The 13,938-nt window shown below is 42.1% G+C and overlaps 1 protein-coding gene across 6 annotated transcripts in view; it reads left to right on the plus strand.

Moving 5' to 3' along the window:
• The first annotated feature begins 1,164 nt into the window (after positions 1-1,164).
• The window catches only part of LOC128702794 (tripartite motif-containing protein 3-like), a 61,138-nt gene continuing 48,364 nt past the window's right edge, over positions 1,165-13,938 (plus strand). For 3 of the 6 annotated variants that reach the window (XM_070091773.1, XM_070091776.1, XM_070091777.1), the window contains exon 1: positions 13,262-13,413. Coding sequence is in view for 2 of the 6 variants with exons in the window: in XM_070091772.1 (XP_069947873.1) it covers positions 13,348-13,413 (66 nt within the window). In the remaining 4 variants the exon portion in view is untranslated. Of the gene's footprint in view, positions 1,551-13,254; positions 13,414-13,938 lie in introns of those variants that run through there. The other 3 variants (XM_070091775.1, XM_053797228.2, XM_070091772.1) reach the window with 2 other exon arrangements.

A 13,938-nucleotide genomic window follows, 5' to 3' on the forward strand; every position in this document is an offset into this window, starting at 1 on the left:
TAGAAGCAGCATTTAGTTTATGAACTCACATTGTTAAATAAACGGGATAACCCAAAGCCAAGTAGTGTGGCTTATCTCACTTGACGGCCTTCCTGTTCTTCCAGTAGGATGTGACCCACAACAGTCAGCTTACACATAGTTATCTATTTACTGCGAGATGAGTGTGGATTGTAGGTGAAAGAAAATAACCCATACATCTTACCTTGGGAATCTCTACTGGGACCCTTCGTTGTGAACCCAGTGCTCAGTTGAGTTACAACTCAAACACAATAATAAAAGTGGATGGTGCAAAGGAATTAGTAAAACTGCAGTGTACTGAAGGTTACAATCAGTTATTCACTGACCTGAAGAGGATTTTGGTTATCACTTTCCCTCGGCCCAGTCCCAGACCAGGCGTCTTGGTTAATGGTCTGATCTGTCAAGCTGCCTTGTCTCTTTTTCTCTGCTTTTCTGCTTTTGTCCCTTCAGTGTGGACAATGTTGATAGTGGTGAACGGCTCTTTCTTCAATTAGATCTACCATCCTTTTCCTCGTTTCAGTCCTGACTACTTCCCATGGCCCTGGCGTCATATGACTTCTACGGGTTAGCGTCAGCTATGACCTTCCCAAAAATAATGCTTTTGCCGTTATGATTGCACTACTAACGTTGACTCTAGAGACGCCTGTAGTAATTTTGGTATCTGCTATATCTAACCTTCGATAAGATGCGATATCTCACCTTCGATAAGATGCGATATCTCACCTTCGATATGATGCGATATCTCACCTTCGATATGATGCGATATCTCACCTTCGATATGATGCGATATCTCACCTTCGATATGATGCGATATCTCACCTTCGATAAGATGCGATATCTCCGATATGATGCGATATCTCACCCTTCGATATGATCCGATATCTCACCTTCGACAAGATTCTGTTTACAAAAGTCTGCGTCTAAGACTTCTCCACACCACATTGTGTAGTTACCATACATTTGTATTTCTTTATACAAATTGCCATTAATTTAATAAAGGAGTTAAGCGAACTGAACATCAGCAAAACCTACACCCAAAAGTGGAAAAGGGAAAAAAATACACCAGATTGTTATCAGCGTTTACTTGAGATAACTTATCGTTCACCAGCGACAGGGCGTACCTTGATTTAATGCGTTTCTGCTGGGCCAGCAGTCAAGGGTTGTGGACGTGCTATATGTGTCCTCTCTCGCAGTCTATACACACAATTCTCCACTTTATTTTCCACACTGCCACCTAGTTATGTGAAAAATAGATACCAAAACCATTTGGCAATGAAGCGAAAACATCGTTGTGCATTAAAACTCAACGACAGATTAGGTATTTCTTAAGACGAAGCAATGGAGTAATCTTCAAGAGCAAGAGATCACAATCCAGAAGGGTTCCTTCTGAACAAGGGTGAAGCTGTGTCTAAGCGGGCACCTTTCCAGCTACTGGTCACGACGCAGCAGCTTGTACATCAATCACAAGGACGTATCAACATAGAAGACAGCAGAAACCAGAATCCATCAACCTCCCATAAAAAATGTCTAAGGTAAGTTAACATAATTTATTGCCTGTTATCTAATCCCCTATTTTTTCACTCTTCATATCTCACAAGAAAATGAATAAGTAGCTGACGCCTTTTTCTTTCGTCAACTTTCCTGTAGATCGTGAGGGTACATTGTCCCGCTGCAATTCAAACTCTAAAAGTGCTGTAAATTATTTGTAAAGTATTTGTGTCAGGTAAAAACCCACAAGATATAGCTAATGTATTAACACTGGAACTGGAGTCCTGTAGCAAATGGTTAGTAGACAACAAACTATTATTACACCTCGGGAAAACTGAAGCCATTCTCTTTGGCACGAAACAAACCGAGAAGGATAAATAATTTTAATGTCCAGTGTAATGAGGAGCCCATCACTTCAGTTTCCTCAGTAAAATATATGGGAATCCCCTTTGACCCATGCATGTCAGGAGAATTGATAGGGAACAGTGTAGTAAAGAAAGCGAATGCCGGACTGAAATTCCTCTATAGACAAGCACAGTGTCTACCTACTGAGGCTCGCAGGACCCTATGTCTAACCCTATACGATATCATATGGATTACGCTTGCTCTTCATGGTACTCTGCCTTGACAAAAAAACTTAGACTGCAAATCACCCAGAACAAAATGGTAAGATTCATCCTGGACCTGGGTCCAAGAGAGCATGTAGGCCAGAATGAATTACAGCAGTTGGATATGCTGAATGCTGAAGACAATAAAACAACTGAAGCTAAATCATGTTCATAAAAGTGTCCAGAATATCTTGCTGCCAATTTAGTCAAGGTTGGGAACCAAAGCAATCATAGTACTAGGGGGAGAGAACACAACTTTGTAGTACCCACAGTCAGTGGCCAGGCTTCAAACACCTTTTATTGTACAGCAATAAAGGAATGGAACAGACTGCCCGTACATGTCAAAGCCAGTCATAGCATGAACCAGTTCAAGAAGAGTGCCAACAGATGTCTGATGAATGTAGCTACAGAAAAGGAGGGGAATGATTTATTTTTTTTTAGCTAACACACGTGTAATTTTACCATATTCCTAGTAATGACTCTCGTATTGTAGATAGTCTTAATGATCCTCGTGTAGTAGATAATCTTTTTAGTATGATAATAAGATGTTATCTTCATTATAGAATAATAATAAGATATTATCACCTTTATATTATAAGGTAAAAGGACCCCAATGGAAATAAGTCATTGACTTTTTTGGGTTATACTAAGTACTTCACGCATATGCTGCTATGTATGATAATCTATGTAACTGTATTTGTGTATACCTGAATAAACTTACCGCACTTTGCAATCCATGGTAATCATTGAAAATTGTAGCAGAAGTGAATTCAAAGAACATTCTTCGAAGTACAATGTTTATAATTAGTAGATAAGCAGTTTTATCTCAAGGGCAACCTTTTTTTTAGTTTACAGGTATCCCAAATGGGCACCTTTAAGTGGTTACCTGAAGTTTTCGTTTATAACCTGAGAACACCCTCATCCAACTGACTTCAAATTTTCAACACTGATTTAATCAAACTAGAGAAATTTTTATGCAAATAGTGACATGTGCATGTGGTGTGGGTCGCATCCTGGGGGGACAAGACTGATGGACCACAATAGTCCTCGAAGACGCACTGATTTTCTTGGATTATTCTGTGTGGCTAACCCGCCGGGGTTAAAAATTCAAACACAATCTTAAGTGATAAGACGTTCTATCGGCACACCCTTAAAGAGGGTGCTTTCATGCTTAAGGGCTCTTGATCCAACGAATTCAAGCTGTTTTTCACGGCTTAGAATAAACCTATTACCTCCCATTTCCCAGAATCTGTATAACCCCTACGGGTTTTGCGATTCCTTTTATATAAATGTGGTAATACGGGAGAAAAAAAAAGCAGTAATTCGTACAAATATAAACTTTATTTCTGGAAATATAAACACATATGCAGTATAATGTGATCCTTTATTGACTACGTTTCGCCCACACAGTGGGCTTTTTCAAGTCACAAACAGTTCTGTTTGTGACGAAAAAGCCCACTGTGTTGGCGAAACGTAGTCGATAAAGGATCACATTATACTGCATATGTGTTTATATTTCCATTGTGTCGGTATTTCATACCATTTATTTCCAAACTTTATTTCTGTTAGTTTCACATGACAAGAAATATTTGTTAAGCACAAAGAAAGCCACTAGCATGCCTGAACATCTCGGGCTCAGTAGCATCCTCATTTCACACACTAAGGGACGGGATCTATCCCTGGCACACGTGGAACATTGAACATTCTTCATTACGCCTGTTGCCCCTTTCACCTAGCCTCAGGCTAAGTTTATTCAGGTATACACAAATACAGTTACACAGATTATCATACATAGCAGCATATGTGTAGAGAACCTAGGCTAAGCCCGAAGAGTCAGACAAAGTGACTTTTTTTCAATTGAGGTTGCAAGGGTCGAGTCACTGACTGGTGTTGGTCGCATCCTGGGGAGAGGACTAAGTAAGTAAATTTATTCAGGTATACACAATACAGTTACATAGAATTATCATACATAGCAGCATATGTGTAGAGAACCTAGGATAACCCAAAAAAGTCAGACAGTGACTTATTTCCATTGGGGTCTGAAGGATCCCACTGGATATAAGACAGGCCTCAGGTTCACTGACTTTATTGGGTTATCCTGGGCCACTAAATTGGATTAGTATGCTTAAATTAAAATAGTAATATCCCTTGGGGTTATTCTAAAAAATCTTCTCTAAATATATAGATAAGCATTCATTTTCTTTGATTACAGCTGAACACAATTTACAGAAAACGTAGATTGATAGCTTGACTACACAACTATAGTAAATTTATTTGGGACAAGTTAATTAAGTTTATTCAGGTATACACAAATACAGTTATAGAGATTATGATACATAGCAGCATATGTGTAGAGAATCTGGGATAACCCAAAAAAGTCAGACAGAGTGACTTATTTCCATTGGGGTCCTTTTACCTTATTATTAAAATATAAAGGTTATCTTATTAAGATAAGATAAGATTTCGTTCGGATTTTTAACCCCGGAGGGTTAGCCACCCAGGATAACCCAAGAAAGTCAGTGCGTCATCGAGGACTGTCTAACTTATTTCCATTGGGGTCCTTAATCTTGTCCCCCAGGATGCGACCCACACCAGTCGACTAACACCCAGGTACCTATTTGCTGCTAGGTGAACAGGACAACAGGTGTAAGGAAACGTGTCAAATGTTTCCACCCGCCGGGAATCGAACCCGGGCCCTCCGTGTGTGAAGCGGGAGCTTTAGCCACCAGGCCACCGGGCCTGGTGGCTAAAGCCACTACACGAGGATCATTAAGACTATCTACAATACGAGGGTCATTACTAGGAATATGGTAAAAATTACACGTGTGTTAGCTAAAAAATAAAAAATTATTCCCCTCCTTTTCTGTAGCTACATTCATCAGACAACTGTTGGCACTCTTCTTGAACTGGTTCATGCTATGACTGGCTTTCACATGTGCGGGCAGTCTGTTCCATTCCTTTATTGCTCTGCAATAAAAGGTGTTTGAAGCCTGGCCACTGACTGTGGGTACTACAAAGTTGTGCTCTCTCCCCCTAGTACTATGATTGCTTTGGTTCCCAACCTTGACAAAATTGACAGCAAGATATTCTGGACACTGTTTGTGAGCAATTTTATAAACATGACATAGCTTCAGTTGTTTTACTCTGTCTTCAACATTCAGCATATCCAACTGCTGTCTTACCTACCAACCTGTCGGTATTGTATACTACTACTATTAATATTTTAATCAAAAAGAAGCGCTAAGCCACAAGGGCTATACAGCGCTGCAGGGTAGGAAAGGAAGCGAGGGTATTGGGCGGCAGAAGGGAAGAGGGGCGATCAGTAGGTTACAGAAAAAAGCGGGGCAGGGGATAATAATAATAATAATAATAATAATAACCAAGAAAAAAAGGTTACGTAGTTATCATATTCACTTTTCCCACTCAGTTCTCTCTATACTCTCGTGCCTTTCTGTCTTCCACTTTCACTTTCCTACTTTCATTACTATTCTGCTTTCTCCTTCCTCATTCCTCTGTATCCATTACTTCTGTACATTTGGTGTGTGTATACTCCCCTAATTGTGGTTGCAGGGGTCGAGGCATAGCTCCTGGCCCTGCCTCTTCACTAGTCGCCACTAGGTTCAATCTCTCCCTGCTCCATGAACCTTATCATTCCTCTGTGTGTGTGTGTGTGTGTGTGTGTGTGTGTGTGTGTGTGAGAGAGAGAGAGAGAGAGAGAGAGAGAGAGAGAGAGAGAGAGAGAGAGAGAGAGAGAGAGAGAGAGAGAGAGAGAGAGAGAGAGAGAGAGAGAGAGAGAGAGAGAGTCTAATTATGGTTGATGGAGTCGAGTCTCGGATCCAAACATTATAACGACAGGTTCCACTAGTTTCCTGCTTCATGTTCCTGAAACCGTCCCTTAAAACTGAGCATGGTGTTTGCTCCCACCACTCCTTGTCTAGCTCATTACACCTCCTGACTACCCGGAGGCTGAAGAAGTATTTTCCTAGTATTTTTTGGTGCGTAGCGTTCTGTTAAGAGCGAGACAGCATACAGTCTTTATAGACTTTCGCTTCACAAAGTCTCTACCACACTGTCCGCAATACCTGTATTCTTATACTTGTTGACAATACCTACCATTCTACGCAGCTTCCCTTCACACCCCTTATCACTGATCCTGCTTTTTAATCATTTTGTTCCTGTCACCCCTATCCAGTCCTCTGAACATCTTGTACGTTGTTATCATGTTTTTCCCCTGATCCTTCTATCCACTACAGTCGTCAATTTCAGCTATTTTAATCTCTCAGAATAAGGTCAACCCTCTCAATCCTGGGACCAGCCACGGTGCGAATCTCCGGACTTTCTCTAGAATTTATATTCATGATCAGGTGTGGTGTTGCATTTGCGTAATTATTTATATATTACTTGCTTGTGGTCATAGGAGCACTGCTATGCTTATGATACCCTATTTTGATGATTGAGATTTTAACCTAATTATTAGTTGTGATAATGCCAGACATAATTTAATACAACGACAGAATAGAGCATATGAGCATCTACATTTACGTAATATTTATTGTCTGTAACATTAAAAAGAACACATCGAATTATGAAAATGTATATTATAATCTGTTATTGCCGTGGCTGGCATACAGAATGTTACGTGTCCCTGAGAATATTTGCCATGGAGAATGTTAAATGGTGTTTGTCATCTGGTATAACCCGATTACAGAGGACCCAGCATGACACTTATATCAACACCAATACCAGCACACCATTCACAAACTCGATATTGTCACCCTTACAACACCAACATCACCCCCACGACCCCAACATCATCCCCACGACCCCAACCTCACCCCAACAACACCATCACCCCCACGACCCCAACATCACCCCCACGACCCCAACATTACCCCCACGACCCCAACATCAGGGATGCAACCTTACCTCCCCTGGGAATATTGCTCATGCTAAACATATTTTTATACCATGACATACAAAATCGACAAAAACAACGAAGTCACTCACCTCTTATTCGTTTTGTGCAGTTTGTTTTCGCATTTTGATGCGAAAACAAACTGCAGGTTGATCCTGCAAGGTTGACCCCGGAGGGTCAGCCTTGAAGGATCAACCTCAGAGAGTTAATTAATATCCCAGGATAACTCAAGAAAATCTTGCAGCGTAGCTTTTTCTCATTGGGGTTCTTACGTTTTCCCTAGGATACCATTCACAACAGTCGATCAACACTATTTTCTGCTGGTGAATAAGGGTGTTAGACGTCCATACATTCTGCCTCCCCCGGGATTGAGCACGGGCTTTTCGGTTGTGAACGGAAGTCTCTACCGTTGAGCTATTAAGAGAGTAAATATTTCGAGAATACGAGAAAGAAGAAACTTTGATTATTTTATATTATAGAACAAGCTTGAGAACAAATGCAGTGTGGCTACCTTTTTCTGTAATGTTTCTCGTGTCATATTCCACACAGGATGGTGTTTCCCTGTCATATTCCACACAGGATGGTGTTTCCATGTCATATTCCACACAGGATGGTGTTTCCCTATCATATTCCACACAGGAAGGGGTTTTCCTGTCATATTCCACACAGGATGGGGTTTTCCTGTCATATTCCATCACATAGGATAGGCTGCATGCATGAAATACTGAAATCTGTCAGCCTGAGCTTGGAGACTTGAGGAGACATGATAGAAGGTTGTGGGAGAGAACACAGAGGAAATGACTGGAAGAGACATGACAAAATATTCTGAGAGGGAGAGAACACGGAGGAGATGACGACACTAAAGGAATTCCCGAGTAGGCTGGGCACCTGTCCAACACGGGAATGGGCCCGGTGTGGGTGTGGGTTTGATGAGCGTGGGAAAGGCGTTAGGAAAGATTGAATGTGATAGTGGGTGGGCAAGACGCATGTGTGGGTATGCACCACATTCGTATTTAACTGTGTCCTCCCCTTCCCATTTTTTCCTGGGCCACCCCGATGTTAGACGTATCGCGACGCCCCCCATCCCTTTCCATCCTCTCTCTCTCTCTCTCCCTCGGGGCTCCTTAATTTCACGTCACATCAAAACAGGTTTTCTTGAGATGACGTACTTGGCCACAGCATCCTGCATCTCACGGGTCCTGCAGCTGGTGATGGTAGTGGAGTAAGTGGGTGATGGAAATGTGGGTGTAAAGGATAGGAAGCATGTCGACAACTACAAACAACGGATACAAAGATAAAGCCTTTATTCACACTACGTTTCGCCCTCCGTGAGCGTCAAAGATGCTCAGAGGGAGGCTGGGTCAGTGCCAGGCACACCACCAACGTGTCACTGAGAGTCAGTGCCAGGCACACTACCGTCAACACTTGACTGCAGGATGTCCCCGAATAATTGATCACGGTGTCAATAAACTCGAAGATATGTTTATAGTAATTAGAGGATTATTATTATTATAATCAAGGGGGAAGCACTAAACCCGTAGGATTATACAGCGCCTATGGGGGGATGGAAGGCATTCAGGCTTAATTCAGGGAACTGGAGCACAGATCCAATTCCCTAGATCAAGAGCCCCTCACCAGCGTCAAGGAGCCTTCCTTGAGGGGAGTAATTAGAGGAAATGAAAGCGAGACTGGAATGAAAGTCAGCCTTCACAGGCTGGAAGTTCCAGCAATATATTTTAATAGCAGTCAATTGGCTGTGAACGATGCAATGAGACAGAAAGAGACCTATATGAAAGCTGTTTGATGAGGGCTAGCTATATTCTAGGTATAATACACAACCCGCACATAGGAGAGAGGAGTTTATGACGCTTCTGTCCGACTTGGACCTTTTACAGTGTGACTGAAAATGGTCCAAGTCGGATCGAAACGTCGTCGTAAGCTCCTCTCCCCTATGTGCGGGTTATTTGTGTATTGTTCCAGTCACGGTATTGTGTCTTTCTGTTCTTTATATTCTGGGTAGATAGTAGTGTTTAACACAGCAGTAACAGGTGAGAGAAGCAGAGAAGAAAAAAAACAGGAGAAACAAAGAAGACTATCCAAATAATGAAACAGAACAACACAAGAAATAAACAGAGAAGAAAAATAAACACTGAAAAACTTTATCTGCTTTGGTGTAAATAACACGTGTGTTTATCTTACAAGGTGTTGCAATGCGTATTTCCTGCATAACATGACCACGTTGTGTTGACGTGTTTGTGTTGATCTGGCGAGGTAGTCTCTGAAGACCCACTTCCTGCCTAACATGGCCACAGTGTGGCGAGTTCTTATAATCTGATTCATGCAAGTACCACTGTCTTCTAATAACATGTTCATTTTTCCACTATAATCTACCTTGCCAATAATTACCATCACATTTGCTTTGTTCCGTGAGGTGAAGTTGTAGAGGTGTGAGTTGTGCTCACACCTCTACAACACAATTGTCATCAAAGATTTGTTAAGTTATACCATAAATTAAGTAAAGATCCTAAACTTCACCTTACGAAACAAAGCAAATACGATATGGAGAAGGTAGATTATAGTGGAAAAATGAATTTATTATTAGAAAACGGGGGAAATTAGGTGCCTCTTAACGCACTACAGTTCTAGTTTCTTTCACTTATCAGTCATAAGGCCTATATCAAACACCACTTACATATAACACATGTACTCGAGCACTGGAATATAGCCTCCCTCAGCTCGTTCACACCTCCATGAATATGTTTTATAAGACTAATAATGCATTTCTAATATTGCTACGCACATTTGGTTCTTACTTTGCTTGCTACCACGTAGCCAGAGGCTATCATGTGAGTTACTAAATGTAGGAAGATTGATCTTCAATGACGGCAACTTAATACGAAACACTGGCCAGTTTCTCCCTGTACTATATCGAAGGCGTGTGGTATGTAGCCTCGGTGGTAGCAATCACTAACCTACATTATTTTACAAACATCATCTCTCGGTCCGCAGCAGGACGCGAACCTGCAAACTCTGCATCAGAGTACACAGTACTCCATCCACGCAGCCAGATTCCAGACTCCATTATCTATTTTACGACTGCACTTGTACAAAATTTTATCTACCCTTTACTAAGACACAAGTTTAAAATTATTGGTAATTGACTTGGCAACTGTGTGAGTTTTTGCCACATGGGAAAATCAGTTGGGATTTGTTTTTTATATCCCAGGGAACTATTATATTCTATAATGGATATGTATATAGAGGTCTGTTAAAGCAGTTCCACACTGTGTTGATGTGACGTTAATTCTGTATTAATGTTGCTATGAGGTGAAAATTTCGTCTTGTACGGACACTCCGTGTTGTATTTACGGTGGTGTTCACGGTGGTGTGTTCACCGTGTTCACGGTGCTGTGTTCACAGTGCTGTCTTGCTAGAGTGCACAACCTCAGTATTCCCCAGCCATTATTAACAAGTTTTTTTTTATCTTAATCATTGTGATTAAATCTTGAGCCGGAGGAGGAAGAGGAGGAGGAAGAGGAGGAGGAGGAAGAGGAATAGGAAGAAAAATACGTACAAATTTACTCAGGGTAAATTCCCGAAGACTAACACAAATAATCACACACAAACACACACACACACACACACACACACACACACACACACACACACACACACACACAGGTTTAAACCTACGATAAGTGGAGTATGTTTCCTTATACCTCTTGACAGCGTTCACATAGCAATAAGTAGGTACCTGGGTGTTAGCCTACTGATGTGGGTGGCATCCTGGGGGACAGCATCAAGGACTCCAGTGAAAATATATCGGACTGATTAGAGTTCTTTGGTTCTTTATTTCTGTCCTAAATGATATGCAAACCACTATATACAGTTTCAATAATAATTAACATGCTCTTGAGATCAGATGTCTCATTATTATTATTATAATCAAGGGGGAAGCGCTAAACCCGGAGGATTATACAGCGCCTGGGGGGGGATGTGGAAGGTATTCAGGCTTAATTCGGGGAAGTGGAGCACAGATCCAATTCCCTAAATCAAGAGCCCCTCACCAACATCAAGGAACCTTCCTTGAGGGGTATCAGATGTCTCAGTAAAGCCAGTGGATAATAGTTATACATTATAGTTAAGAGATGTAACTTAGACAAGTACAAACATAACCTGAAGATTGAGACACTTATGCAGCATATGGGAATCTTTATTCAGGAAACGTTTCGCCACACAGTGGCTTCATCAGTCCAATACAAAGAGGAAGGCGTAAGGAGAGGAGGAGAATGAGGTAATCAGTCCCTCAACCTGGAGTCGATGTGTTCAGTCCATCAATCTTGTAGAATGTACAGCATAGGGCCGTAGACGTGGCTTATATACTGTAGTGAGGTGACGTGAAGCAGATGGAGGCGGGGTCATAGTGGTACCATCCACTAGTCGAAGTAGGTCTTCGTCCAAAGGTTGAACAAGTGTTGAAGAATTCTTTGTAACAAGATCCCATGATGCTGCAGTGTCTGACAGTTGTGATGAATGGTTTGAAAAACCGACAAGTTGAAGATTGAGACACTTATGCAGCATATGGGAATCTTTATTCAGGAAACGTTTCGCCACACAGTGGCTTCATCAGTCCAATACAAAGAGGAAGGCGTAAGGAGAGGAGGAGAATGAGGTAATCAGTCCCTCAACCTGGAGTCGATGTGTTCAGTCCATCAATCTTGTAGAATGTACAGCATAGGGCCGTAGACGTGGCTTATATACTGTAGTGAGGTGACGTGAAGCAGATGGAGGCGGGGTCATAGTGGTACCATCCACTAGTCGAAGTAGGTCTTCGTCCAAAGGTTGAACAAGTGTTGAAGAATTCTTTGTAACAAGATCCCATGATGCTGCAGTGTCTGACAGTTGTGATGAATGGTTTGAAAAACCGACAAGTTGAAGATTGAGACACTTATGCAGCATATGGGAATCTTTATTCAGGAAACGTTTCGCCACACAGTGGCTTCATCAGTCCAATACAAAGAGGAAGGCGTAAGGAGAGGAGGAGAATGAGGTAATCAGTCCCTCAACCTGGAGTCGATGTGTTCAGTCCATCAATCTTGTAGAATGTACAGCATAGGGCCGTAGACGTGGCTTATATACTGTAGTGAGGTGACGTGAAGCAGATGGAGGCGGGGTCATAGTGGTACCATCCACTAGTCGAAGTAGGTCTTCGTCCAAAGGTTGAACAAGTGTTGAAGAATTCTTTGTAACAAGATCCCATGATGCTGCAGTGTCTGACAGTTGTGATGAATGGTTTGAAAAACCGAAACGTTTCCTGAATAAAGATTCCCATATGCTGCATAAGTGTCTCAATCTTCAACTTGTCGGTTTTTCAAACCATTCATCACAAACATAACCTAAATACTACAATACTATTTTTGTCAGTACAATCTTCACAGCAGAAGATACAGTGTACTATTATTACTACTACTACTACTGCCACCACCACTACTACTGGCACTGCCACTACTACTACGTCAATACAAACGTCGAGTCATCCTCGAGTGCGAAGCTCTAGCACTGAACCCTCTTCCCCGCCCAACACAACAAAATACGAAACTGGACGCGCAGCTTCGTCACCAGGTTGACACAAGTTATATAACAAAGCTGTGAAAACACAATGAACCTGACCTCACACCACCTGGAGAACGTATAATGAAAGACTTAACGAACTTGGTATCTTAAAAACGAGGGACTTGAAGTTAATATCACGTTACTGTGGCATGTCACTGTGATGTCACCGAGACATCACGTCAATGTTGCAGCGTGCAACAAAAGATTTGTAAAAACATTTATGAATTGTAACTGGTGACCTAGACACAATGGCAAGTGTCCTACAATCGACACCACTTACAGTGTTGTTCTTATGCGGTTCCTCTGCATAACCGAGATGTTTTATTCTCGTAAATGCTGTATACTCACCTATTTGTGGTTACAGGGGTCGTCGAGTCACAGCTCCAGGCCCAGCCTCTTCCCAGGTCGCTACTTGGTCCACTCTTTCTCTGCTCAAAGAGCTTTATCGTACTTCTTAATGTGTGTGTACTCACGTAACTGTACTCACCTAATTGTGGTTGCATGGGTCGAGTTGCAGCTCCTGGTTCCTGGCCCCGTGTGTGTACGTATACATTAGCGAGCATGTGTGCGCGCGGGTTCATGAGGGTGAGTGCATGAGTGTTGGGGGAGTTTGAAGATCAGTGTGTTGGTGGTGGTGGTGCAAGACGGTGGTGGTGCTAGTCAGGGAATCAGTCGGCCTTTCTTGTTGCTCCAGCGAGGAGGGTCATGACTCTGTACAGTGTGGAGAAAATATGGGCTTCCTTACTGCACGGACTGGTGGGGGGATGTGCGGTAAGTCTGCCTTCTACACTGCCACCCTTCCCCTCTCTCTCTCTCTCTCTCTCTCTCTCTCTCTCTCTCTCTCTCTCTCTCTAGGCTCACAAGATGCAAGCAGATTCCTTTTTGCAAGTCCTTTCGTTGACAGAACCACACAAGGTCTTGTTAACGAAAATTTAGTTAGATATTTTTGGCAAACTTCAAAATTAATATACATGTAACGATTTTATTTTGTACCAAACTATTGCACTCTATTTCAAGTGTTACAGCATAATAGGATAAGATAGTAAGGTTTTACACAGTGTACAGGTTAGTAGGTGTATAGGCTACTAGGTGTACAGGCTACTAGGTGTACAGGCTACTAGGTGTACAAGCTACTAGGTGTACAAGCTACTAGGTGTACAAGCTACTAGGTGTACAAGCTACTAGGTGTACAAGCTACTTGTACAGGCTACTAGGTGTACAGGCTACTAGGTGTACAGGCTGCTAGGTGTACAGGCTGCTAGGTGTACAGGCTGCTAGGTGTACAGGCTGTTAGGT

The sequence above is a fragment of the Cherax quadricarinatus genome, chromosome 37 (genome assembly GCF_038502225.1).
Source record: "Cherax quadricarinatus isolate ZL_2023a chromosome 37, ASM3850222v1, whole genome shotgun sequence".
Taxonomy (NCBI): Eukaryota; Metazoa; Arthropoda; class Malacostraca; order Decapoda; family Parastacidae; genus Cherax; species Cherax quadricarinatus.